Source organism: Barbus barbus, assembly GCF_936440315.1.
Source record: "Barbus barbus genome assembly, chromosome: 3".
Classification (NCBI taxonomy): Eukaryota; Metazoa; Chordata; class Actinopteri; order Cypriniformes; family Cyprinidae; genus Barbus; species Barbus barbus.
In genome coordinates, this window is record NC_136731.1 from 33,108,429 (window position 1) to 33,134,974 (window position 26,546).

Consider the following 26,546-nt stretch of genomic DNA (forward strand, 5'->3'; position numbering starts at 1 on the left):
TTAAGCATATTTTGTTTGTTCCCCCAGGGATCAACACTGACCTGCTGCAGGTGGAATCAGCAGCCATTAGTCTCTCTCCAAGCTAAGGGGTCAAAGTTGATGGTTGACTTTTAAAAACTTGAAATGGGTTTATATTTTTTTTTGCCCTCTCTGTTTAATATAGTTTTACCTAAATGCTAGACTCTGAAGGTGTTTTGTTTGTAACTGTTAGATTGGATCTCCGCGCCAAATAATAATTAAGATCCAGCCCCGGATGCCAGATCCCATCAGAAAATATCAGTTAGTCCAGTAACAGAACATCTTAGTTGCATATGTCTCAATGTTCAAACTTCGTTTGACCAGCACAAATTCAACATGTACTGTTATACCAAAACTGCTTCACAGCAACATCCAATAAACCTTGGGTTTCCATAAACATTACCTCTTATTTTTCTCTTATTCATACAGACAAAACAGTTCATGAAACCCCACAAGCATGAGACTGAACAACAATGAAAATGCATAAGCAAGGAAAAATTAATAAGAAATATTAAATATGAAATATAGAAACATAAATGAATAAACAATACAAATACTTAATATAATGATGAATGATAAAAATGATCAAATTATAAAAATAATCAAAATAATCAAATAACAAATATGAATGACTTATGATTATAAAATGATTATGTGAATAAATTATAAATGAATTAAAAAACATGAAAATAAAAACACAACACAGAATTTGCACGTGAGGATCTAAGGATCCTTCAGAACAAATTGTAAGGCATCACAGAAAGCAGACCTATAATTAATTGTGACAAGCGATAGGCTACATAAAACATATATCCAGGATGGTAGCCTAACCAAAATAAATTGTGTATATTTAAATTGAACACTGCTTGTTGTATACTGTATAGGCATTACGTAGCAAGGAAGTTCACTAGGTTTTGGAACAGAGCTTATATAGTGGTTTAGCAGTGGATTCTGAGAGGATTGTGATTAGTTATGACTGAAATGCAATTTTGTTGTATACTAGTCTGTATTGCACCATTATTGTATGAAAAAGTGACTTTACCCGTCATGGCAGCTCTTGGGAAGAATAGCATTTTGTAGCCCAAACTTTGTTCATAGTCAAAAGTCTAGTTCCACAAGACTAATATTAATGTGAACACTGTGGTAATTGGTTTGTTTTCATTTCTGCAGCCACCATCTGCTTTAATTGCCTTTTCTTAAAAAGGTTTTATAAATTGCAAGCAAGGCAACTGCAAAAACTGCAACAGAAAAAAAAAAAACTAATTGGTTTATTATAAGAAAAACGTCAGGACGTGACCATACCACACAGTGATGCCGCTAGTCAGAATGCTCTCGATGGCACTTCTGTAGAATGTGCTCTTAAACTCTAAAGGTTTACTCTTAAAATCCCAGTATTTTTTTCCTCAGAGGCAGTCAAAATATAATTTGTGATCAATTACTCGTAAACGATATGCAAACTTTACAAGTAAATAAATGGTTCAAGATTGCCTAAAAGTCCCACAAAAAAAAAAAAGAGAAATTAAGTCAGTGCAGTCCAAAATGTTTATTCATCATTCACCAGGTTAAGACCAATTAGTGTGCATTTAACAGGAAAACAATGGCTTGGCTTTAACACTTGAGGACAGAAATTATCTCAGGGCTGCATTTAACTGCGGTCTCCATCCAGGGTGTGCTTGTCAAACAGATACTCCGCCATCCTGTTGTTGCCAGCATCCATCTTGGTAAGGTTGGTGATGTGGTCACCAATCTTCTTGATGGCCTCAACCTGCTCATCCAAGTAGTGAGTCTCCAGGAAGTCACACAGCTGTTGGACAAGATATCAGAACAGGATTTAGGAAAATATTCAACTTCCCAAAATGTTACCGACTTCTCTTATTGGTTTTTCAGAGATGTCTTTTGCAGGTCCAAAGGTAAATCATCAGAACTCACATGGGGGTCTCCCTTTTGAGAGGCGACCTTATGGAGATCCAGCAGAGCCTGGTTGACGTTCTTCTCCAGCTGAAGAGCGCACTGCATCGCAGTCAGTCCATTGTCCCACTCATCGCGCTCAGGTTTCTGAAGAAAGACACAATCGGAGTAATGAGCAAGTTACACGTAGGCATAAGGTAACTTCTTAAACACTCTGCCCAAAACACCGTCAACACACCTTTACGTCCTGGAGGACGATGCCTCCCCCCCTCTTGTTCTGGAACTCCATGAACTTCTCAGCATGCTCGTGCTCCTCCTCGCTGCTCTTCTTGAAGAACTTGGCAAAACCAGGAAGAGCAACATCATCCCGTTTGAAGTAGTGAGCCTGTAAGGAACAAAATCAAGTTTAGAAAAACGAATAACAATTTTTAGACATATGCAAGTCCAGATATGCAGCACTGAGAAATGACCAAGAATAAGCACTAGCATATTCTCTGACTACAAACACTGGTGGCCTACTAAGTGTCCGATCAAGAGAGAGGAACAAAAGAAAGAAACGCTTGCCATGGAGGTGTAGGTGTAGCCAGCGTAAAGCTCCAAGTTGATCATCTTGTTGATCAAAGCCTCGCAGTCGCAGTCGTAGTTCTGACGGATCTGGGAAGTCTTCATTTCGGCGGGTTTTATCGTTTTACTATCAAAAATGTGAAATTTCAACGAGATCGACGTTCCGTTCAATCACTGTTGAAGCAAGAACCTCTGCAGATCTTCCTGAAGCTGTGAAAGGAAACAAGGTGCACGTTCATCTCATATAGGCAATGACCAGCGAACGATGAGTCAGTGGAACTGAAACCAGCCAATCAAAGAACGAGCTGAATAATTAAGTGACGAGACACTGCTGTGTCATTCTTTAAGATAACAAGGATCAAGGTTCGTGAGATTTTTTTCTTGTTCACAACTGCTGCATGGTAGGCTACATGGTCCTTGAGGGTACTTAAAATAACACCACGCATGCCCTAAAAGAAAGCATGCAGTATATCTAAATCTAAAATATTAAACAATGTATTATCTAACCTAAAATTAACTAAATGTGCATTTACATTATTTCATCAAGGTCACATGAGAGTTAAATAAATAAATTAATAAATACCCATCCATTTTACATGTCGCTTGTCTTATGAAGGGTCATTGGGTTCCTGGAGCAATCAAAAATATAGATGAAATGTTGAACAATTAACAGCTAATTATTTTTTTCTCACTCGTTTCAACTATCATTACTAGAATGTCTATGGAAATGTTACTGTTAAAGTATGTTAATATATATCTTAAGAGTTTAATATAAGTAAGCATAGAGAAAACAAATCAATAACACCCAACTGTGCATTTACTTAATATTGAGGTGAAGTGTCTTTGAGCAAAATGTGTGATATCAGTACTTAATCTACTTATGATGATACTCACTTTTCATGTCACATAGGACATAGGCCGAATATGCAGTCGGCAGCAGTTACAAACCGATAAGACTTTGCAAACTCAGCTTTCAAGTATTGGTTGATTTGACATGGTTTATCACAATTCTGGCATGGTCCCATGATTCCTGTAAAAAAATTAAAAATTAATCAAATAAAAAACTTGTCAGCGCAGTTTTAAAACAGTTAACAATACATTTTAATTTTATAGGTTCAAACATTTTACAGGACAATCGAGAAATGTTTTATTTATTTAATTATTTATTTTTATTACAAAATATCAGGTTTCCAAGTTTGCATGTGACCCTGCATACTACAGCAACAGCCTGTGTGAAGTGACAAATATCACGACACAGTTCTGCAATATCATGTAACAGTGATGTCATGTAACAGTGATGTTTTGTTCCACCTGGTAAATGCATCTAAAAAATCATTAATGTGACAATGACAAAGCATGTTGTACCAGTATGAACTCTCAGTCTGTCAGCAAGCGTAAGTCAGCAAAGACTTGACACTGAGCTGTGTTGCTGTGACTCAGCAATTTCTCATTCATGCCAAATTATGAAATATGGATGTTTGTTAGTTCATCAGCTCCCCATACCAGGTGTGCAACCTTCAGCTTTACACCTGCCTTAAACTTTTTCTGTTTAGTAACAGCAGGTAACCAAAATTCCATCAGATTCCATTTTATTATTCTCATTTAAACAGAACATCCACCATATCTTTCATTAAATTTTGTTCTTAAAAAAAACTAAACTAAAATAACTATTTTAAATTGAAATACACTATTTTAGAATTATTATAATATTGACATGCTTTACATAAATATATGCTGTACTATAACTGAACACAAATTCACAGTGTGTAATAAGTGCAGTTTTGTCTTAAAGAGAAAGTTTACCTAAAAATGAAAATTCTGTCATTATTTACTCACAAACAATAACATTTTTTTTTGTCATATTAGTTTGTATGACATGAGGGTATGTGAACTTTATTTTTGTGTGACCTATCCATTTTAAAAATAATTTTAAAAGCTGATTTTGTAGAGGTAATGTATTGCAAGACGTTTTTAATTAAATTTTTCAGAACCATGTCAAGCATAAGTCATTCTGTGAGAGACATCATGGAACTGAGACTGAAGCATTTATATGGGATGAAACTGATACATCAAGTATAGAGAAACACAAAACCACAGGCAGGAATTATCCATTCCAGAAATCATAAAATTGAGCACAACACTCCACACCTACAATCTACAAAAATTGTAACTACATTGATTCATTTTTGTTGACACCTGGAACTGGACAGTGGATTTCTAGTTCTCATTGTGCTTTGTGTTGGACTGGGATGGTAAATGTTAAAATTGGTGAAATGTTAATTCCTAGAATTTTTGTATGACCTTTAATTGTGTGGAAGAAACTTAAGTTAATGAAGCATTTAAGTTATAAGAAACGTATGATTTCTGTTTAGAACACTGAGGCCCTTAACATTCTTTAACATCTTTTGTGTTAGTGCCCAGAATTTCATCTTGAGTTCTCAGAGACATATAGGGCCTCATTTATAAAATGTTGCGCAGAAACCATCCTAAATTTGATCTTACGATCATCTCTCAAATGTGCGTATGTGCGATTCATAGAATGAATTTACTCAGAAAACGCACGTACACCGCTCTTTCAGATCTATAAACCGCAAATGATCTTGAACTTGTGCACAACTGAATAGTTTCAGCTCTTTGAAGGCCAAGGATCTAAATGCTATCAATATTGATTTTAATATAATTTTAAATGCTTAAGTTTAAGAAATTATTCCAGAAGCTTTAGCAGTAACAGCTATCAGCTGCCCACTGAGAAGCCAAGCTGGGTTGAATCTGGTCAGTACCTGTATAATTGAAATTCTGAGGGAAACAGAGGTTGCTGTTGGAAGGTGTGTTAGTGAGGCCAGCAGGGGGAGCTCATCTTGTTGTCAGTGCAGATCTTAATGCTCTAGTATAGTGATGATAACATTAAAGCCAACGTGACATAATGACTGTGTTCAGTGTAAACCTAAGGGTCTCCCTCAAAATGAATTGGGGTAGGTGTGACCTAATACTGAAACAACTGTATCCATACTCAAGATAACAATAAACATTAAAGCTCATTACCCATTGTAAACGATGCAAGTTTAGCCACCCAAAGTTTACATAACGTATTAACTAATAACCCCCTTTAATAAAACAGAATATATTTATTCAATCCTAATATGTGTGGGTCTATATTAATCACATTAAACCGATATCATTTGATTTGAATTTCTGAAATATTTTACTTCAAAAGTGTTGTAATCAGTCAGGCCAGTCAATATCCAGCACATAGCATTTGGCATCAGTTAATCCAGGAAAGACTTGGATATGCCACAGTCATACATATGGTTTAATCATTAACTTTTTGTAGGTCAGACAGAAGAAGTCACTAACTGCTAAAAGATAAATGCTGGTTCAAAGATCACTTTCATATTCACCGACCTCTAACACACCTGTTTGTTGAAAACAAAGAGACCAAATCAATCCAGCCAAAAATGTTTATTCATCAAATTCACATGGTTAAAACCAATTAGTGTACATTAAACACAAAAGCATCAGCTTGATGGCTAAAAACCATAAGATGATAAATTAAAAGAGCCAGTATCTTTTAGATGTAGCCTCTAAATGTTAACCTTTCAGCCTCACAAAGTCTAAAGTTGTATTAGAGCTGTGTGACAACATTGCTTGATTATGCATACAGTAGAGCTGGAGGCTTTGAAACATGCATATGATCGGAGAGCTGCATTTAGCTGCTGCCTCCATCCAGGGTGTGCTTGTCAAACAGATACTCCGCCATCCTGTTGTTGCCAGCATCCATCTTGGTAAGGTTGGTGATGTGGTCACCAATCTTCTTGATGGACTCAACCTGCTCATCCAAGTAGTGAGTCTCCAGAAAGTCACACAGCTGTTGGACAAGACAATAGATGAGATGTTAGGACACTTAATTCAATAAATTAGGATGGGGTAGACTCGGTAATCAAAACATGGCCTTTGAAACTCACATGAGGGTCTCCCTTCTCAGAGGCGACCTTATGGAGATCCAGCAGAGCCTGGTTGACGGTCTTCTCCAGCTGAAGAGCGCACTGCATAGCGGTCAGTCCATTGTCCCACTCATTGCGCTCAGGTTTCTGCAGAAGACACAAACACGTCAGTGAGCACATGATGCCCCTTCCCACTTCAATTAATGTGCCCTTACAAATATGCATAGGTCTAGAGCCAGATCAAATCGTTCAACATAGAAAAGGTGCATTTCAAATGTAGTCACCTTTACGTCCTGGAGGACGATGCGTCCCCCCCTCTTGTTCTGGAACTCCATGAACTTCTCAGCATGCTCGCGCTCCTCCTCGCTGCTCTTCTTGAAGAACTTGGCAAAACCAGGAAGGGCAACATCATCCCGTTTGAAGTAGTGAGCCTGTAAGGAACAAAATCGTTTAGGAAAACATTAAAAACACAGACGAGCACGTTCACCGCAGATTTGTGGCGCCCAAGTCCAAGCTCTGAACTGCACTTAATAATAATAATAATAAATAAGTGGAAATGTACGTTTCTAGTACAATGTCCCATAACGTTACAATGTCGCAAACAAAAGAAAAAAAAAAGTAAAAAGATTTAGCATATGGACTTAAAAAACTAGATACTTGCCATGGAGGTGTAGGTGTAGCCAGCATAAAGCTCCAAATTCAACATCTTGTTGATAACAGCCTCGCAGTCGCGGTCGTAGTTCTGGCGAACCTGAGAATCCATTTCGGCGGATTTTTTTGTCGTTTTACTATCAAAATGTTGGTAAAAAATAATAAATATTAAGTAGGATGTTTTCTAAGCGAATTCCAGCGAGATCGAAGTTCCGTTCAATCACTGTTGAAGCAAGAACCTCTGCAAATCTTCCCGAAGCTGTGTGAGATAGACGCTGCGCTTTCGTCTTTATATACGCTCACAACACGACGCGTCAGTGAAACTGAAACCAGCCAATCAAAGAAAGAGCTGAGTAACGAGGATGTGGTAAACAGTCACCCGAGAGTCAGTGGACAAATTAGATATTTGTTCCCCTTTTTCATAATTAATGGCAAGATGAATCCAATAGAAAACGATTTGACGTTCTAGGTTTTGTATGTAAAATGTATGTTTGTAATGTAACGTTACGTTAAGACAATATCAGACCTTTAAGAACAGTAGCCTATTCGATGTTTTGTAATTAAATTCCACCAGGAGTGTGATGCAATTAATATCGAACGAAAACATCTTAATATATTTTATTAATATAAAAACACTGAACAGTAAACTAAGATTCTAAGCTTTATCTGAGCAAAGTAATTAGAACGAATGGGAAATGTTCCATATAATTTAGTATAATTCAGCATGTTGTTTCAACCCGACATCTGTGCCACATTGTATTTCCACAGCAAGCATTTAAGGTTTACAAAATGATGAAATGACCCTCGACTTCCTTGGCGCACTTGACTTTGTTTATTTGAGTCAAAGGATCAAAGTGTGTTGAATTAGTGAAACAAAATAAATCTAATAAGGGTTAAAGATAAGCAATTTTCAGCAGCATTATGTTAATCTAAAAATCATTCTAATAATACTGTTGAATTTGCTGTGCTGCGTATGTTACACTATAGAAACGGAAACCATGGTGTGGTAATATCATGGGACAGCCTTCCAATGGAGCTCTGTTTTTCATTAGGAATCGGATGCAAAGGTAATCCATCAGGTGACAGTGACTAAGCATTTTGGTTCCATAGTTTGCACACGACACCGCACTCTTGTTGTCAGCAATAAAACAGGTCCACTCACAAGACATAGTATTTTGCTGTGTCACTGTGACTCATTTCGCCGTTTCTCTCTTCCTTATGCGTAACGCGAGCACGTTTGGAACTTGAACTCTTCCTCAGGGTGTGGACTGCAGTCTTCATGTCAGCTTTTGTAGTAAACAGCTTTCAGAACGCCACATCACAGTATTTTTATATTAGTATTTTTCATAAACAAGACTTCTGGTAGAAATGAGAATGAGATAGTATTAGTATAGATAATTGAATAGTAGCCTAATAATGAGAGTAATTGTCTATTGTTGAACGAAGAGACCTAGTTAAACTTATAACCTCTGTAATGCTCTGTGCTACTTTTTAAGTCTTCCCAGATATCTGCTAAAGAGCGCTTGATCTGGGAAACATCTGCTGTGTAAAAGCATCTGATAAACGTATTGGAGCAGTTTTACATAGGCTACATTCAAAATTTTACGTCTGCATTTACATGGAGAGACGTATATTTTACGTCTGCATTTACATGGAGAGACGTCTATTTTACAAGGAGACGTCTATTTTACGTCTGCATTTACATGGAGAGACGTCTATTTTACAAGGAGACGTCTTATTTTACGTCTGCATTTACATGGAGAGACGTCTATTTTACCTCTGCATTTACATGGAGAGACGTCTATTTTACAAGGAGACGTCTATTTTACGTCTGCATTTACATGGAGAGACGTCTATTTTACAAGGAGACGTCTATTTTACGTCTGCATTTACATGGAGATACGTCTATTTTACAAGGAGACGTCTTATTTTACGTCTGCATTTACATGGAGAGACGTCTATTTTACCTCTGCATTTACATGGAGAGACGTCTATTTTACAAGGAGACGTCTATTTTACGTCTGCATTTACATGGAGAGACGTCTATTTTACAAGGAGACGTCTATTTTACATCTGCATTTACATGGAGAGACGTCTATTTTACAAGGAGACGTCTATTTTACATCTGCATTTACATGGAGAGACGTCTATTTTACAAGGAGACGTCTTATTTTACATGGAGAGACGTCTATTTTACCTCTGCATTTACATGGAGAGACGTCTATTTTACATCTGCATTTACATGGAGAGACGTCTATTTTACAAGGAGACGTCTATTTTACATCTGCATTTACATGGAGAGACGTCTATTTTACGTCTGCATTTACATGGAGAGACGTTTATTTTACCTCTGCATTTACATGGAGAGACGTCTATTTTACAAGGAGACGTCTATTTTACGTCTGCATTTACATGGAGACACGTCTATTTTACAAGGAGACGTCTATTTTACTGTAAAATAGACGTCTCCGTGTTGTACGTGTACTATCAAGGGTGGGTAGCCAGTGATATTTTTTTAGTTAAATTGAACAGAGTACCACTAATTTTGGGCCAGTTTTCTGATAATTTAATATCTTTTTAATCAGTTAATTTAAGCACTCTAAACAAACATGCCATTGTTAAATGAGGTACCTCACATACTATATATGACGACAGGGAATGTAAATTTTTTGCATTTGTAATAAAACCTGAACTATATTGCAATAAACAAGTTAAACTTGTTACAACTGTTTATTTGTCAGAATAAAAAACCTTCTGTCATGGGAAACATTCATAAAAGTGACCTTCCTTATTTCACATAACTTTGTGAAAGTGAAACAAACGTTAGAAGTTCTCCTAACATGCCCGGTCACTTTCTGTCATCCAAACTTTAATAATAAGTGCTTTATGCAGTAGGGATCCAAATACTTTTCCAGACAACCGCCTTCCTCCAAAGCTCTTCTTGAAGAGAGGGATTTGAGCTGGTCCAGTTTTGTCCTGCTTCCCTCTCCTCCTCCTCTTCACAGTGTAGCCACAGACGTTTAAGGGGACTTGCACAGGAGTATTGAAGAAACTGACAGCCCTGATGAAAATAAGTTCCATACAACCAATAAGATGAGTGCTGCCAGAACATTTTCCTCATTCAAAACGGGTAAAATAGCCTGTATGCTTATACATTGACAAAGATCCTGGTCTATATAACTGTATGTCTCTGCCAAGGTCAAATACACAGGCACGTTGACATGCACACAAATAATCTGTTTGTAATTAGACTAAAGGACTGAAAAGCCTTCATGTAAACACCTAATCGATCTGATTGAGCTCGATCTGAATGAAATTTCGATCAGATTGGAAGGGGTGGTTCATTATCTCTTTCCGGCTTCCCAAAACAGAACGGCTTGGCAAGGCCGCTCTGGTATCAACTCTCCTGTGAATACTGCAGGGAGACGCTCTTTCTTCCCTCCCCCATCAAACACCTTGTTATTGTCGGGCACTTGGGCTCTGGCCAAGGTCGTTTCCATGGCAATTGCTATGTCGCACCACAACCTGCGAACTGAGACAACTGGTTTGGAGTACTGGCGCAACGGATTTCAAGGCATACGAACTCACACAAACTTACATATACACACACTCATACACCTCCCTACCCCCATCCCACGCCTTCGTCGCTTCATCCCGTCAGTTGATAACGGGAATGAACAATAACATCTACACCTATCCCATCCCTAAACCTACCCCTTAAAAGAATGAAAAAAATAGTAATTATTGTTGTACAGTGTGACAAAAATTATGCTGTATTGAGTGTTCTGTCATTATAAAACATGTCATTTCACTCAGCGTCTGGGAAGTGAAACACTAGTCCTTGCTTTGGAAGAAATGGCTAATTATTAATTCTGCTGTTTAAAACTGTTATTATGTGCAAACAGCGGGAAACTCTCTATAGTTGTGCAGTGTATGCATGCCAAAAGATTAAATCCGATCAGAAGCTTGTGGCATATAAATACGCGCATCAACCTGATCACTTTATTTAGTGTTCATGTAAACACTACATTCAGATTCATCAATTGGAATTAATTCAGTCCGATTTAAACAAAAGTTGTACATGTAAATATAGCCAGTAATGTTTCTATTCCCTAAACCTCAATGCCTGTATGTCTTCTTCCATTTTAAGAAAAAAATTCCCTCACCTCTTTACTTCCCCAATACCAAATACTTTGAATCACACTGTGGTTGGCAAGTGCCTGGGTAAGCTGATCCCTGCCCCCTGTTATTATACTGACCAGACCTCCAGGGATATCAGAGGCCTGCAGGACCTTTGAGCAAAAAACAGAAGTTGAATACATTACAAATAAAGTATTGCAACGTGAAGATTAATTGTAAAACGTGAACATTAATGGAGGCAGTCTGAAGGTTACAGTGTGAGTGTAAAGTGTCTACTGCTACCAATTAAAACATACACGTATACAGAAATGTATTTATTTGAAAAGTAACAAACCTGTATAAATTCAAGAGCTGGAAGAGGGTATTTTTCACTTGGCACCATGACAACAGCATTTCCCATGGCGATAGCTGCCCCTAGCAAGGACACCAGTGAGAGCAGCGGTTTGGAGTTGGGGAGAATCACTCCCAGCACCCCTAAAGCCTCAGGAGATGACAGGGCGGAACCAGACTGGGGCAGGAACTTTAATGAGATGAACATATAATTAGAAAGCAGGCAAATTAAATCTTGGGTTAATTGACCCTTTGCAGGGAACTTGATTGACTGGCGATCTGACCAATCATAACGCCTAATCAAATTAATCAAACGACAAACAAATCAGACAGGAGCGTAGTTTAACATTGGTGGACTTGAGCTTGAAAAATGATGTGCATTGACTTCTTTCCGCAGTTGAAACAAGAAACATTCTGATGTTCGTTCATGTTTATTTCATGCTAGTAACTAGTAACGCTACAGTGATCTGTCATGACACATTAAAGCGCCACAAAATGGTAATGTTTCAATTTTAAAAAAAGAAAATTTGAAAGATGAGACTTTGTAAGCTGAACAAAAGTAAGCTGTTCAGTCTTGTCTGTCGGTGCGTTGTCAGTGTCCTCTTTGCTCCACAATGTATTTTTCACTGTGTGAGACCATGGTGTGTGGCATAAGAACTAGAGCCCTGCACGGGCCTCAAATGTAGGCCCTAGCCCGACCCTGGCCCGAGACGCTCAGGCCCTAGTCCGGCCCACATCCGACAGCTTATCAGAATTACCGGCCCGAGTCCGACCCGAGCCCGTCTTTTTTCCCCTCTTCTCCTAAAACAGTTTATACTACTGTTTCGGCTATGAAAATAGTTTTGTGTGTAAGGGCAAAATTATTATATTTTGTTTCGTTTTTTTATTAAGTTAATTTAGAAAAAACATTTGGAGCATTTTTGTTCGTTAAATAGACTATAAGTTTTTTTTTTTTTTTTAAGTAACGACCAAGCGGCCAGCTGCATGAGCTGATCATAGCCTATGTTTGATCAATTTAGCCTTCTCATATCATCACGACTTGCCTAAAATAAAATCTGTAGATATACTAAAACAGTTCAAGTATATAACAATGTTTAAACGTTAAACCTGCGCTATAATAATAATAATGTGTGCTAGCCTATATATATATATATATATATATATATATATATATATATATATATACTGTATATCTAAGTTTGTGCGGAGAGTGGAAGCTAAAGCGAGCTCTGCAGGACATGGAGGCACCAGCTTTTTTTCAGTGGAAACAACTTAAAATAGCCTACGCTGTCATTTTTTTTTTTTTTTTGATGAAGGTAAGAGTAATACATCATTCGGACCTGTAAAGGGTCTACTTGTATTTGTGTACACTCAGAATACCAACAAAAGGTAGTTCTTTTATAAAACAAAGAAAACAAACATGATGTGCTTTCTGCCGTCTTGAACAGGAGCGCTTCTCAAAAATGAACCGAAGCTGAGCTATATCTATATAATTTAAAGCTGTATCTATAGAAAGCTTTAAATTATGACTTAACGAAAAAAAAAAAAAAAAAAATCGAACTTTTAATATAATCTTAATCATAATCAATAAAGATTTCTCTCTAAAGGCGCGTCTAATGAGGAGACGGTGAGTCAGGATCAGCACCTTCATCCTTACGACACAACTCAGAAAACATTAGTTTATTAGTAAATAATTCAAATATCTCCTTACTATTTCCTGCAGGCACATTCATGGTTATGTTTGGTGGGGTTTTGCAGCAAGCTTTAGCCTATTGCATGCATTTGAATGCAGAATTATTCAGCTGCGCTGAAGTCAATTGCGCACCTACTGCGGGACACTAAACACCATCGAGCTGCTCTCAGTCGCGGCACGGTCTCCCGTTGTTTCCACCAGCGTGGCAATTTTTTTCATCACTAATCGATAGACGTCTACAATATAAAATAAGGAGAAACCCAAAACAGGCCTGATGCCCGGCCCGCTCTGAACTATGACGTGGAAATTGGTCCGAAGCCCAGCCCTAGAGGCGTAAAAAAGTCGGGGCCCGTCAGGCCCGGGCCGAAATGCAGGGCTCTAATAAGAAAACCATGGCTTGTCGGACATTGCAACAGTAACTAAGTGGGGCAGTCATTTGCGAAGGGTCAATTGTGCAAACATTCCAATACTAATGAATAAATATTGTAGGTTCTTACTGGAGTTCCACCCTGCTCTTTATCACAGCGTGCAGCCCAATCAGAGAGCCTGGAGACGCTAAGCTCCACCTCTTTCTCTGCCTCTTCTAATGAGATGCCGGTTTGAGTCTGGATCGATACAGCCAAGTCCCGTCTCTTCTTCTCTAGACTGTCAGCAAGTGAATAAAGAGACTGAGAGCGTGCAGGGGGGCTTTTCTTCATCCACCTGCAATGACACAAGGAGCATCACATTAGATCTGTCAGTATTTTATCAAAATAGTTTGACCTCATTTTTTTTGGTCCATATGATTTATCTTCATGGTAACTTTCCCATATGCTCTTACCCTGGCTGGACCTTAATGGCGGCCTCTACTGCATTCCGGACATCCTTCCTGCCTCCATCTGGGCAGTGAGCCAGTACAGTGCCCCCAGGAGCCAAAACTGACCTGCTGCAGCCCGAGTCAGCTTTACGCAACTGACCACCCACGAACTGGGAGTAAAAGCGAGGGACACTGTGAAAGAGAGGAGGAGAGAGAAATGGGTCATAGAAGAACACAAGAGGAGGGCTGAGTTTAGCAGACAGCAGTAGTGGTCATTTAGCCACATTTTATACACTAAAGGTTTCCCAGCGAGCATCCCGATATCAATTTGATATCAAATATTACTCAAGACTTGATCAAGATGCTGTAACATCAATTAAATTCAGTTTGAATGGCAATTTCCAGTGATATTGGGGTGAAAGTAGGAAGTTAGTGAAACTAGTTTAATAATGTACAGTATATGGATAAAGGTTCAGGTTTATTCTCTGTGTTCCATTCCATCTCATGCAAGCTCTTTAAAGTATCCTGCATTGACTGTGAGCGCAGATGGACACCCAACTGGAGCTTTGAGCGCTCACTCGTGCACAGTCTGTGCAAACCCAAAATTCTGGCTTGTGTGCGGACTCTGTGCCTGGAACTCAGCAGTCAGTGCTGAGGACAAAAGTTAAGTCACATGGATTGTCCGCAGGCCAGAGTAGAATTCAGACAAGATAAGTATACTTCTGGCTTAAATTGAAAATGGGTAAAATTCAACAATCCCCATATCTCTGGGATTGAACTATATAGGACCTTAAAAACTAAGATACCAAAGAGATTTACGAACCAGAATATAAAAGCATATTGAGATGGAAACGTTTGGGGGACAAACGAAGTGCATTTTCCCATTTTTGAACTGTCATTATTGGCATACAATACAACAAAGATTGCTAAACAGACCTATTTTGCTCTATGCCATCTTTCTTAAGTCATTTCCTCCCTTTACTTTGGCTCAAATCTTTGTCATTTGGATCCCTATACAGTTATCAACACTATCTACAAAACAGTGGAATAATCAGTAAATATTCATCCATGACATTAAATATTTCACCAGGAAAAACAAACAAACTCAAAACTCTGGCTTGACTATGAAATTAGGTGTTAGTGCTAAAATCTAAACACAGTCTAAATACTTCTCACTTTTGATGATATTTATGTTTATACCAGGTGTAACATGACTGTTCAATTTATGACACCAAACCTATGTGCATTTTGCAGTTCACCATTGAACTATGAGCTACTACACACCCACCTGGAAGGAACAAATCCTTCAGGTATCATGAATTTGGAAGCTGCAGTGCCAAAATCAGCATAGTTGATAGAGCTGGGACTGGAGCGAGGGAGGGAGGGTGAATTTGACGGCCAAAGGAACTGATACAGACCCTACAGAGGAACAAAAAGCACAGAAGGAGTCAGACATTCTCAACTGGTTACCAACCAAGACCAAACATCCAATCAGAAATGTATAGTAGAAAACCCAAAGGAACAGAAACAATAGCATAGACAACAATGAATCCCATTTTCAGCATATGAAACTAAACATGTGACCAGTTTTATAATATACCTCTCTGCCTCCATCGGTGCAGTTCCCGCTCTCCCGCCGTCCACACAGAGGCAATGCAGGATCCATTACAGAATGACAGTTCACCCACACCGAACCTACACACAGACTATGGAGAACAAAAAAGAGATAAAAGAAGGGAAGTAAGAGATCAAGATCAAAATGAAATCAAGGTTGCCAAAATACTTGACCAAGCATGGATGCACCTCTTTGCAGACTCCAAAGCCAGAGTCAAATCTTCAGTCCAGATGGAGGCTGCCTGACCATGAGGACTGTGGTTTCCTATACACAAGTACAGATCACAAAACTTTTAACTCACTTATATTGCTATGCCATTAATATAATGTCAATTTGTAAAACATATTCCATTAAAAGCTGTAAAATAGATGGATCACAGCACTCAGACAACAATGCATGCCTATGGAAATAGTAAACTATAGCAAGATTTTTTAGCTTCATATAAATCAGTTCTTTTTAATTTCAGCCTCACCGAGTGTAACTCCTTCAGCATAACTCCTGAAGGATATGAGGGGCAGCACAGGGCCTGGAGGAGGTGAAATCACCGACTCGGAGGAAGGAGCCAGTCCACACAGTACAGTAGGGGGGTAGAGAGCATCAGTTCCAGGTGGACATGACTGGATCAGCTACAAGATACAAAACAACAAGAAAACAAAAAGATGAAAGCATTCATCCATTAAATGCCATAAAATCCATCCAAAAGTATATGGCGACATCTAAACTTAAATGTTCACACACTGTCGCCCCCTGCTGCTGTGCCTCCTGAACTGCAGAATCTATAAGGTTCCTGTCAGTCTCAATGGCAAGAGGAACACTTTTAATCGCAGTCATTCTCAACTTCATCCTGGCCACAACACTGTCCAACACTGATTCCTGCACACAGAGCACCCACTGGAACTGCACAAGAGAAAGAGAGAAGCAGGCAAAAAGATAAATATTGTATTTGTTCTATACATGACAAGTGCTTTTTAATCAATGAGCACCCCTAACAGACTACTGCTGAAGCGCTGTTAACTGGTTTTATTTTAGAAAATAAGCACTAAAATAACAAGTAGTATATATAAATATTAGATACCTAATTATTAAATACATATATCAATATCACATAATATTTTCCTGTTCTTTGCTCATAACCTTGGGAACTTGTAAAATATTTACTGTATTGGAATAGATAAGATTTTTTTTAAATATTCTTGACAAATTTCTCATGCTCTCCAAGGCTGCATGCAAAATACAGTAAAACAGCAATATTGTGACATATTATTACAATTTAAAATAATTTTTTTTACATCTCTTTTCTTCTTGAAGGCCAGCTCTATCACTCCGTCCACAGCACTGTCAAGGTCTGCCGAATCAAAGATGATAAAAGGGCACACCGAGCTGCGTGAGAGAGAGAAAGACATAGGGACTCCCCAACCAGCCACTGCTTTAGCCAGGGCTTCTCCAGTCTGTTGTCTTCCGCTGTAGGTCAGGTAGTTCACTTGTGGATTTTGAGCCACTTTGGCACCCAGTGATGCTTCACTGCCTGTGATCACATTCAGCACTCCAGCAGGGATCCCAGCCTCCATAAACAGCTGAGCCAACAGAAGGGCAGGAAGAGCAGTAGTCTTGCCAGGCACCACAATAACAGCATTGCCTAGAAAATAAATAGTGATTTAAATAAATAATGGTTAACCCGCAGTTTGATTTGCACCTGCCCATCTCATTCAGGTAGGATTACTAGATTTTTACATCTATGAGCAATAAATAATGATTAAATAATAAATTATATACATTATATATTTGGTAAAGCAGTTAAATGCAGGGTTATAATTATAGTTCATTATATTAATAACTAAAACCATAAAAAGATTGCTACGTGAAATTAGAAATTAACTGAAAAAAAAAATATAAAAATGGAAAATATTCACATGTACATAATTCAAACTATTATAGTTAATCATAGTTATAACAAAAACCATAATGAAATATAGTCTTTTTTAGGTTTTTTTTTGTCTTTTTTTTCAGCTATTTGCCAAGGCAACATTTCTCATTTTCATTTATTTAAAGTAATGTACTACAATAGCTAAAAATAAAATGAAATAAAAACTTGATAACTATCTATATATATATATATATGGAAATATTTAAAAAACCAAAATGACAAAAACAATGAACACAATGAACAAAATTAATTTAAAATTACAATGGAAAATCTAAAAATTGAAATGATTCAAAATATTTTATTAATAAAAACTATAATACTATCTCTATGATATTAAAACAACACTGGATAACCAATGAAAAAGGTTTAACAACACTCACACACAACCCCCACACAATTTTATAGGGACGATGTTCAAAACACTGTCAATGCTAAGGTCAAGTACAAAATGTATTTTTTAAATTAATTGATAATTTTCAGTATTACCTTTAAATATGAAGCATGTAATTTATGTGCAATTAGTGCTACATCTGCAACAATGCAATTTTTTAAAAGCGCAGTTTTATTACTGTCCACACTATTAACAGGTTAACCTATGCTGCTGATGTCTAAAATGCCTAAGCTGCTGCTGTCAGCAAGTTATTAAAAAAAAAATTACATAAAATTCTTTTTTTTTTCTTCCTTTTTTGTCATTTCCTTCATCCTTTGAAAGTTTGGAGAGTACATGAAACTCAGAAAAGAAGGTATCATATATTGTTCATATATTAAGCATCTAGTTTAAGAGAAAGACTCACCCATAGCTAGAGCTGGCAAAACCTTAAGCAGAAGAAAGTAGATGGAGCAGTCATCTGAAACAACCACTGTCACAATGCCTAGTGGACAGACAAAACATGACATGAGACAAAACATTACAATCATGCCTCCTTCTTACAACATATTTTCTTTCAGTCTTCAGCAAGTTCTGTCTCTCAGACTCACATACACACAAACAAACACTCACATACCTTGCGGGATCCACTCAGGCATGAGCGTGTCTCGTAGCTGAGCCCAGCTGGCATAGTATTGGGCCAGTCTAATGAGCACAGCAGGAGAGGTAGAAGACTGAGAGATCTCACACAGCTCAGACACACACTGACTGTGTCTCTGCAGGACACTCGCCAACCTGGGGCACAGACATACATTAATAATGATGTAACATGTAACATTTATGACATTATTTTGAGTAAAGCTCTAGTACTTGAGTAACACTTTGGCTCTTTGGTAACAGCTCAGTTCACTCCAGGTTTTGAAGCCTCCAGCTGCAGATGAGGCAGCAGACGCAACATCCTCATCTTTAGCACAAACAGTGCTGCAGACCACCGCTGCTGTACAAAGACAGAAGGAGGAGGGCAGGAGAACTTATCTTATCACTGCATGGAAGATTATATAACAGATCTGAACTTCAGGAAAATATCAAATATTGCTTACCTTTGGAATCAGTCACACCCTGGGTCTGTCTGTCTGCAGGGCTGGTAAATTTCCCATCAATGAAGAAGCCAAGAATGCGAGAGTGTTTCTCCAGCCATGACTGAGAGAATGAAAATAAATGGACATCTTCTTGAGAATTTGTGTTTAACTGGAATGAACATCTCACACAAATTGGACAGCAATGATGGCATTACACTTTAAAATGAAGTTCAAATTATGCTGAAAATTCAAATGTCTCTGATAATTCAAACAACAAGCATGTTTGATTAAAGTAAGCAAACTGTAGTTTGGTTGTTCCACCTCTCTGAGGGAACCAATAGAGTGGCTTTGTGAAAACAGGGCGAAGGTTGCAGTAGATCATTCATAGAACATATAGCTCTCACAAAATACGTGAGCAGTTAGCTATTATGAACTTTACTTTTTTTTGCGAGAAAATTACATTTACTTAAACTAATGTTGTTCCAACCTGTATGACTTTCCTTTGGCCTTTTATAAAATGTGATATAAGAAATATAAACATTAACAAGCTCAGTCACCTTCACTTTATTTGCTTGGCAAAAAGATGTAATTAATGTGAATGGTGACTGAAGCTGTCAGTTCGTAAACCTCTGCCTAAGATGTTCTTTTGTGTTTCACGTGAGAAAAACAAAAGTAATATAGACTTGGTACATGCTGAATTTGAGTAAATGACTGAATATTCATTTCTAAGCGAACTACTCCTTTGAGACATCCATTGTTTTTAATGCGAATTTACAGCAAGAGGACCACCACCAGCATCTTGTCACATGTTAGTCTCGTGAGCTGTCTGCACCCTAATGTAGTCACATGTAAATCGTTTTAACACAGGGTGAAAAGGTGGCAGTGTCCTGTTGCACTTTAAATGATACATAAATATAAAATTTATTATTCAAAGTATTAAATGCATACAAAGTTAATTTACCCCAAATATCGCTTTACCTGTGCAGTTGCTGTGCTCGTGCTGGATGGTTCATACTCCATATTTTGAAAGATGTCGTGCACAGTCTTTGTAGAAGTGCCTGCCATAACAATTTACCTTATAGAAATAAAAATGGTTTCTGACTTCTGGAAAAATATGCTAATTTAAAATAAAATGCGTGATGACACTTAATAACAGCGACCAAATGTGCAAAGCTCTAAACTAGTTACAGGGCCTGACGAATTATCGATAGCAAGAAACACGTAAATATTATACACAATTCAAAAGTGCACTCAACGTGAAGTCCACGCTTGTATTTCTTCCTGGGTTGTATTGTGTTGCCAGATCGCGCATGAAAATCAAGCAAAGTGGTATATTGGTATATGCTGTGCTAAAAGCAAGCCACAAGAAAAGCAAAAATGAGCGAACATTGTTGTTTTTTTATTATTATTGTGAATGCCTGGAAGGATGCAGCACCACTGAAAAACCTAAAAAAATAATAATACAAATAATAATAATTAAAAAACAAAGATTATATAAACATATAGATTTATTAAGACTACACTGCAAATACATAATACAATATGACTACTTAAAATAATTAGAAATTCATTATTTGAAACACACAACCCATTACTACCCGTATTTATAAGTAAACTTGATAAACAAACAATCCCAGAGAAGCTTATAGTAAGTGGACATGGCAACACTGGTTGTAGTCTAAGTCATACTAAACGCCTCCTGATACTATTGTATTGTAGGCTACTCATTATTCACAACTATAAACTGAGCTGTCACTATAATAAGTAATACGTTAGAAATGCACAGGACTTTAAAGTAAAATCATAGTCGTTATGGGAAAGATATCAGATGGATTTCAGGAAGGCGTCCATACTTGCCATCTAGGCTGTGTCTCATTTCGAAGGTTGCACCCTTCGCTCGCAGAAGTCATCGATGTTTGTGCCCCCATTCAGAAAAGTACCCATTATAACATTGGTTATTAATCGTAAATCGTAAATAGACTGTTATTAATCGTAAATTACGGTAACTTATTTATTATTATGGAATGCAATGGTTACTTTTCTGAAATAGGCAGCCTCGGTGCGTAGGCGGCGGCCGACATAAGCGACCTCTGGAGGGCGCAGCCTTCGAAATGAAACAAAAATTGTTGCTCATCTCCACAAAAGTTGTAAGAGCCTACTAAAATAGAGCGGTATTCCCCATAGTTACACCCAGTCGAAAACATTACCTGAAACACTAAGTAACAACAAGTCAAACAACAATATTATAGGCTATAGATTTCCTATATTTTACTGATATGGCTTGCGAAGTCTCGCAGGGTAAGTGACTGTTTCTCTTTGTGCTCTTAAGCGATGTTAGATGTTTGTTACTTATGTTTCTCTTCGCTCTACAGATGACCAGATTGGAGAAGCACTCTTAATCGGGTACGTTTCACTTTTTAACTTATGATGTCGCTGTATGTCGTATTTTATATTCATTATAAACTTAATGTTTCCCTTAATGGCTAGTGTAGCCCAGCTTTAGAAACTTTGAAACACTTGGAAAAAAAAAAAAAAAACCGGAAACACAATAAAGGTTAAACTATGCGGTAAAAAAAAAAACAATTTATGGCAAACAATTAATGATCATTGAAAAAACAGAAACACAATAAAGGTTAAACCATGCGGTAAAAAACAACAATTTATGGCAAACAATTAATGATCATTAGTGGACTAATGATAGGTGATAGGTGACTAACATTTTTACACTCACTAAAACAGACACTGCAAAAACTGTAATTTATAGTGGGATTTGTGTGAGATTATAATATACCTAATATACCTTGTAGAACATGTACTATGCCTGGTAGCAATCAAATCATTTAGGAAAATCTAAATGTCATAGTGACTAGATTGTAATGTAATGTTGGCTGTAATCAGAATCCGAGCACCATTTCACACCGTTGTGAATATCATCTGAGGAAAGCCATGATGAAATTATTAGTGTTAAAATTTTCATGTTTATTGGAGGTAATTGTGAATCTGTTATAGTATCTCTATGAACATTTGACTCATGCAGTTGACAAATAAATGTCTCTCAGGGTGGTAAGAGATGAGGTGATGAGTGTAGCAGCCGAGGTGCATGCAGCCCCACCAGCGCTTCCCAAAGCTCGACCAATGAGCAACAGCCAGGACCAGAAGCTTGTTGAACAGCTGGCGGAGACCATCAAAGTGATCGGTGATAGGCTCGATCAGGATAAAGCATTCAATGAGTCAGTCTGAGATTTGAATATTTACTAAACATCAGTGTTGCTCTCTATACTGGTTTTAAACCACCAGGTTTCACTTTCTCTTCTTCTGACCTCACAGCATGATTGATGGCTTAGTACAAGTGGCCGATAAGAGAAGTTTCTGGGAACTTGTGGAAAAGGTTTTCACAGATGGCCAGATCAACTGGGGGAGAATTATAGTGCTTTTCTATTCAGTTGGAAAACTGTCTGCAAAGGTATTTTTTTTTTTTTGTATGGTGTGTATAGTATGGTGACCCATAATCGGAATTCGTGCTCTGCATTTAACCCATCCAACGTGCACACACACCGCAGTAAACACACACACAGCAGTGAACACACACACACCGTGAACACACACACACACACCGTGAACACACACACACCGTGAACACGCACTCGGAGCAGTGGGCAGCCATTTATGCTGCAGCGCCCGGGGAGCAGTTGGGGGTTTGGTGCCTTGTTCAAGGGCACCTCAGTCGTGGTATTGAGGGTGGAGAGAGCGCTGGACATTCACTCCCCTCACCTACAATCCCTGCTGACCCGAGACTCAAACCCGCAACCTTTGGATTACGAGTCCGACTCTCTAACCATTAAGCCCTACAATTGGTTAGAGCCTGCATGTTTCTGTTGTCTTTTTAAAGGGGTCATGAACTGCCCTTTTTATTATTTTGAACTGTTCTCTGATAATGTTATCAAGATTTTTACAACAAAAAACATAATTTATATGTAATAGGCTATTTTCTGTCTTGTTTTTAACCCCCCGATGCAAAGATTGTTTTACTACAACTTGGCACTGCACAGTGTCTTGTTGTTTTCGGAGCCTGGCTGTCTTTGGTAGACTTGCTTCAATATAAGCTGTTTCTAGACTAATAACAAAGTTTTGAGTTCTGAAACTTATAGGATGTTTTTATAGTACAATGACCTCCAGTTGATTTCTAGCGATTGTCATCAATTTGAATTCACAGATACTATTTAAACTAAACTGAGCTAGACAATGACATCACTGAATTCAATAATGAAATGCCTTTAACTGAAAATTGAGTGTTTAATCTTATTATTATACATTACTGACACTCTATCCTCCAATTTGATACTGTTAAGTGCTTTGACACAATCTGTATTAAAAGCACTATATAAATAAAGGTGACTTGACTTGACAATATAAAGATCAAGATCATTCAGTTCATGACCTCTTTAAAATTTATGTTAATGTCTGTTGTTTGTAGGCATGCATCTTTATGCTTATATATGCATATTTACCACTTTCCTTTCAATAGATGGTCCTTGCACGCTTACCCACAATTGTTTCAGACATTTTGACTTTAAGTCTGGATTACTTCAGGAGGACTCTGTTGCAATGGATTCGCAAAATGGGAGGATGGGTAAGAAACAATGAAGACACATTTTTACATTATTTACCATACTGGAATATGAAGAAGCATTTGGCTATTGTTTTAATCTTGTTCTATTGCTGTTAGTAGATATGTTGAACAGTATTGATCACAATGTCATATTTATGACATCTTTGTTTGTACCCCTTAAAACAGATGCACAGTATCCCTGCGCTGGCCTGTTTCTCCTTTGAGCAATTTTCTGGTTCTTCACTTAGTAAATATTCTTCCTATTTTGGAGCCGCATTGGCCTTCACTGGTGGCCTACTGATAGGTGGCTTCATCGTCTCGAAATTTACAAGAAATAGCTGAGAGGAAGAGAATGAATATGTTGCAAAAGAAGTGTCCATAACATTGAACTTGGGCGAAACCATGTATATTACATCTGCATTTTATATTTGCCCCCTTTTTATTGTAATATGCCTTTATTTTATTTGTATTTATACTGTTTTGTAGAAAACATATTGAATATGGTCATGCTAATTGATTTAAAGAAGGGTACATGTTTATTCAGGATCAGGACAGATTGTTGGGATAAAACTGAGCCTAAGCCTTTTACTGAAAATTGACACTTTATAGTACAATAATGATTTGTATAATCTGGCTTGTCCTCTCTTTTGTTGTATATGTTGTTCATTGTCTTTTTTAAATTTGGACCTTGAGTCTGTAATAAATGTTTGTTTGATTGATTGATTGAAAAAAGTTTGATTGATTTTGTTCGTTTAAATATTTTGCATTGAATGTGATTAAAGTCCTGATAATTTGTATGTGAAAATGTATGTTTTTTAAATGTATATAGGTTAGGCTATAGGATATACAGAAATATATTACGTGCATTTTTATGCCCGATGGTTCTGTAATAATATATAAAATAGTAATATATAAGCCTTTGTACAAAGAGTTTTTTTTTTCTGAGCTACATTATAGTTTGAGGATGGCTGACGACTCTTCTTTGTTTCGCTTTTATTTTCACGTAGCCTAATGTTATTATTATCTGATTTGGACAGCAAGACTTATTAAATCATTTCGAAGTTTGCGATATGTTTATACTATGGCACTGACGTAAAGGCAGCGGCCAACCATAGATACAGTTTCATTGTGGTTTGTGAAGTGGACATCAAATCTATAGGACCAAGGAGGGAGAAAGCACTCATGGAATTAGGTATGATTTTACTAAACAGGCCTTTGTCATTATTTCTTAACGTGAGCTCTAGTATAATGATATGAAATCCAGTGTAGCAACATTTTATTTTGTATAAATTTTATTTTGTATAAATATATTTTATCTTTTAGATTACCAGTTTTCAGAGAATCTTATACTTAGGTAAGTTTCACGTATTTAAATCGTGATTCGTGCTTATAACTTAATTTATAAATACTTTTTTATAATATTTAACAAACAATACCCAAAGTAAAACCAACAGAGCTGTTTACCTGGATGCCATGTTTTCCGTGTTATTCATTGTGGAATTTTCATTTTCATTAGCATTCACTTTGGGTAGCACTAAATAAAGTAATAATCAGTACATGCCATTCGTTTAATTTTTATATAGGATAATTTAAATAATGTTCTCAGGTCAGTGAAGGACCAGGTACAGAGAGCGGGAACATGTGCACCGTCTCTTCCTGAACCACAGCCAATGAGTGCTGAGCGGGAGCAGCTCCTGGACCAGATAGCCAACGTTATCAGAGTCATCGGCGACTCTCTCCATCGAGAGCCGAAATTCAATGAGTTAGTATCGATATCGAAATGTCTTTTTGGCATGCGAGAGTATAACTGTATGTAATAATTATAGAAGTCAGCTTCTGAGTAAAAATAAATCATGTTAAAGTTAATATATAGGTTAAGACAAAGTTGTGAGAAAGGGATAGTTTACCTAAAAAAGAAAATTGCTTAATTCCTTCCACTCACCCTTTTTAATTTTTTTCCCATACTATGGAAGTCAATGGCTAACATCAATTGTTTGGTTACCAGCATTCTTCAAAATATCTTATTTTGTGCTCAACAGAAAAACAAACAAACAAATACTCCTGTGGAGTCTTCTTCATCAGTGGAGTACTGCTGGATGGCCTCATCGTCTGGAAACTAAACAGATGTTCCTGAAGAGGGTCAGTGGAGGACTGATGAAGTGAGAAAAGGATAAATGCTGAGATTTGCACATGCAACGGACCAAAAATATTGTTACTGACCGAGTAAGAGAGGACTGATTGGCAATATTATGCATAGTAAGAAAGTATAAAATATTATAATGTATGATCAGACAGGAATTACAGACTGTGATTTTTTTTGGCACGTCTCAGTCCATGTGAGTGTGAAGGGATAAAATAAATCCAAAATGGGGAGTATAGCAATAACTAGCAGGACTTGAAATGTCAAGTGCTGTGCCAAGACTGTTCACTGTAATTGTTACTAACCTCTACCTCGTCTATAACATTTATATTATACATTTATAAATAACCTTGTACCTATATACTGAATGACAAGCGATGTGCAAAAATTGTATCGTTACATTTGAAATGTAATTGTTTCAGCTTTTCCAATAATGTAGATTATGAAAGATCAATGCAAAAGGCCTACATTAAATACAGTCCTTCCGTCAACCCATGATGGTACATGTAAAGGAAAATCATTATTAAAAATATTTAGATGTTTAAGTTGCATGTAAAGGAATCACCTTTATTATGAAATACCAGCATTTCAAAAATAAGCAAAAACAGAAAAAAAACATTCTGGGATCCCAGAGTAACGTGGAGAAATCACAACAAACATTTGAAGAATCACGCAGGACACATGTTGGAAATTTTGCCATGACAAACACAATAACAAGGGACGCAAAAATGCTTCTACCTCAAAAATAGAGAAGGAGAGAGGGAACAGATG

At 37.3% G+C, this 26,546-nt stretch overlaps 4 protein-coding genes across 5 annotated transcripts; 1 reads left to right on the forward strand and 3 right to left on the reverse strand.

Moving 5' to 3' along the window:
• Positions 1-408: 408 nt before the first annotated feature.
• On the reverse strand, positions 409-2,743 carry LOC306851641 (ferritin, middle subunit-like). Its single transcript, XM_079388038.1, has 4 exons — positions 2,491-2,743; positions 2,165-2,311; positions 1,948-2,073; positions 409-1,822 (listed from the first exon to the last, which is right to left on the reverse strand). Exons 1-4 carry the CDS (start codon positions 2,593-2,595, stop codon positions 1,664-1,666), a joined length of 537 nt encoding a protein of 178 aa, XP_079244164.1. The 5' UTR covers positions 2,596-2,743; the 3' UTR covers positions 409-1,663.
• Positions 2,744-5,934: 3,191 nt separating this feature from the next.
• LOC306851645 (ferritin, middle subunit-like) lies at positions 5,935-7,520 on the reverse strand. Its single transcript, XM_079388045.1, has 4 exons — positions 7,093-7,520; positions 6,716-6,862; positions 6,453-6,578; positions 5,935-6,355 (listed from the first exon to the last, which is right to left on the reverse strand). The coding sequence occupies exons 1-4, from the start codon at positions 7,192-7,194 to the stop codon at positions 6,197-6,199; spliced, it is 534 nt and encodes a 177-aa protein (XP_079244171.1). The 5' UTR covers positions 7,195-7,520; the 3' UTR covers positions 5,935-6,196.
• A 2,109-nt stretch (positions 7,521-9,629) lies between these two features.
• Positions 9,630-20,888, reverse strand: LOC306851650 (aldehyde dehydrogenase family 16 member A1-like). Of its 2 annotated transcripts, none has more exons than XM_079388057.1 (16): positions 20,005-20,888; positions 19,048-19,147; positions 18,818-18,941; positions 18,585-18,742; positions 18,375-18,452; positions 16,946-17,292; positions 16,395-16,553; positions 16,129-16,282; positions 15,845-15,920; positions 15,642-15,747; positions 15,330-15,460; positions 14,066-14,233; positions 13,743-13,947; positions 11,557-11,742; positions 11,249-11,374; positions 9,630-10,143 (listed from the first exon to the last, which is right to left on the reverse strand). In XM_079388057.1, the coding sequence occupies exons 1-16, from the start codon at positions 20,089-20,091 to the stop codon at positions 9,967-9,969; spliced, it is 2,382 nt and encodes a 793-aa protein (XP_079244183.1). In that variant the 5' UTR covers positions 20,092-20,888; the 3' UTR covers positions 9,630-9,966. The 2 variants fall into 2 exon arrangements, with proteins under 2 accessions (XP_079244183.1, XP_079244182.1); XM_079388056.1 differs by having other exon boundaries at positions 18,818-18,944; positions 20,005-20,327.
• LOC306851665 (apoptosis regulator BAX-like) lies at positions 20,700-24,436 on the forward strand. Its single transcript, XM_079388076.1, has 6 exons — positions 20,700-21,324; positions 21,399-21,429; positions 22,086-22,256; positions 22,354-22,489; positions 23,552-23,656; positions 23,822-24,436. The coding sequence occupies exons 1-6, from the start codon at positions 21,303-21,305 to the stop codon at positions 23,975-23,977; spliced, it is 621 nt and encodes a 206-aa protein (XP_079244202.1). The 5' UTR covers positions 20,700-21,302; the 3' UTR covers positions 23,978-24,436.
• Positions 24,437-26,546: the final 2,110 nt, after the last annotated feature.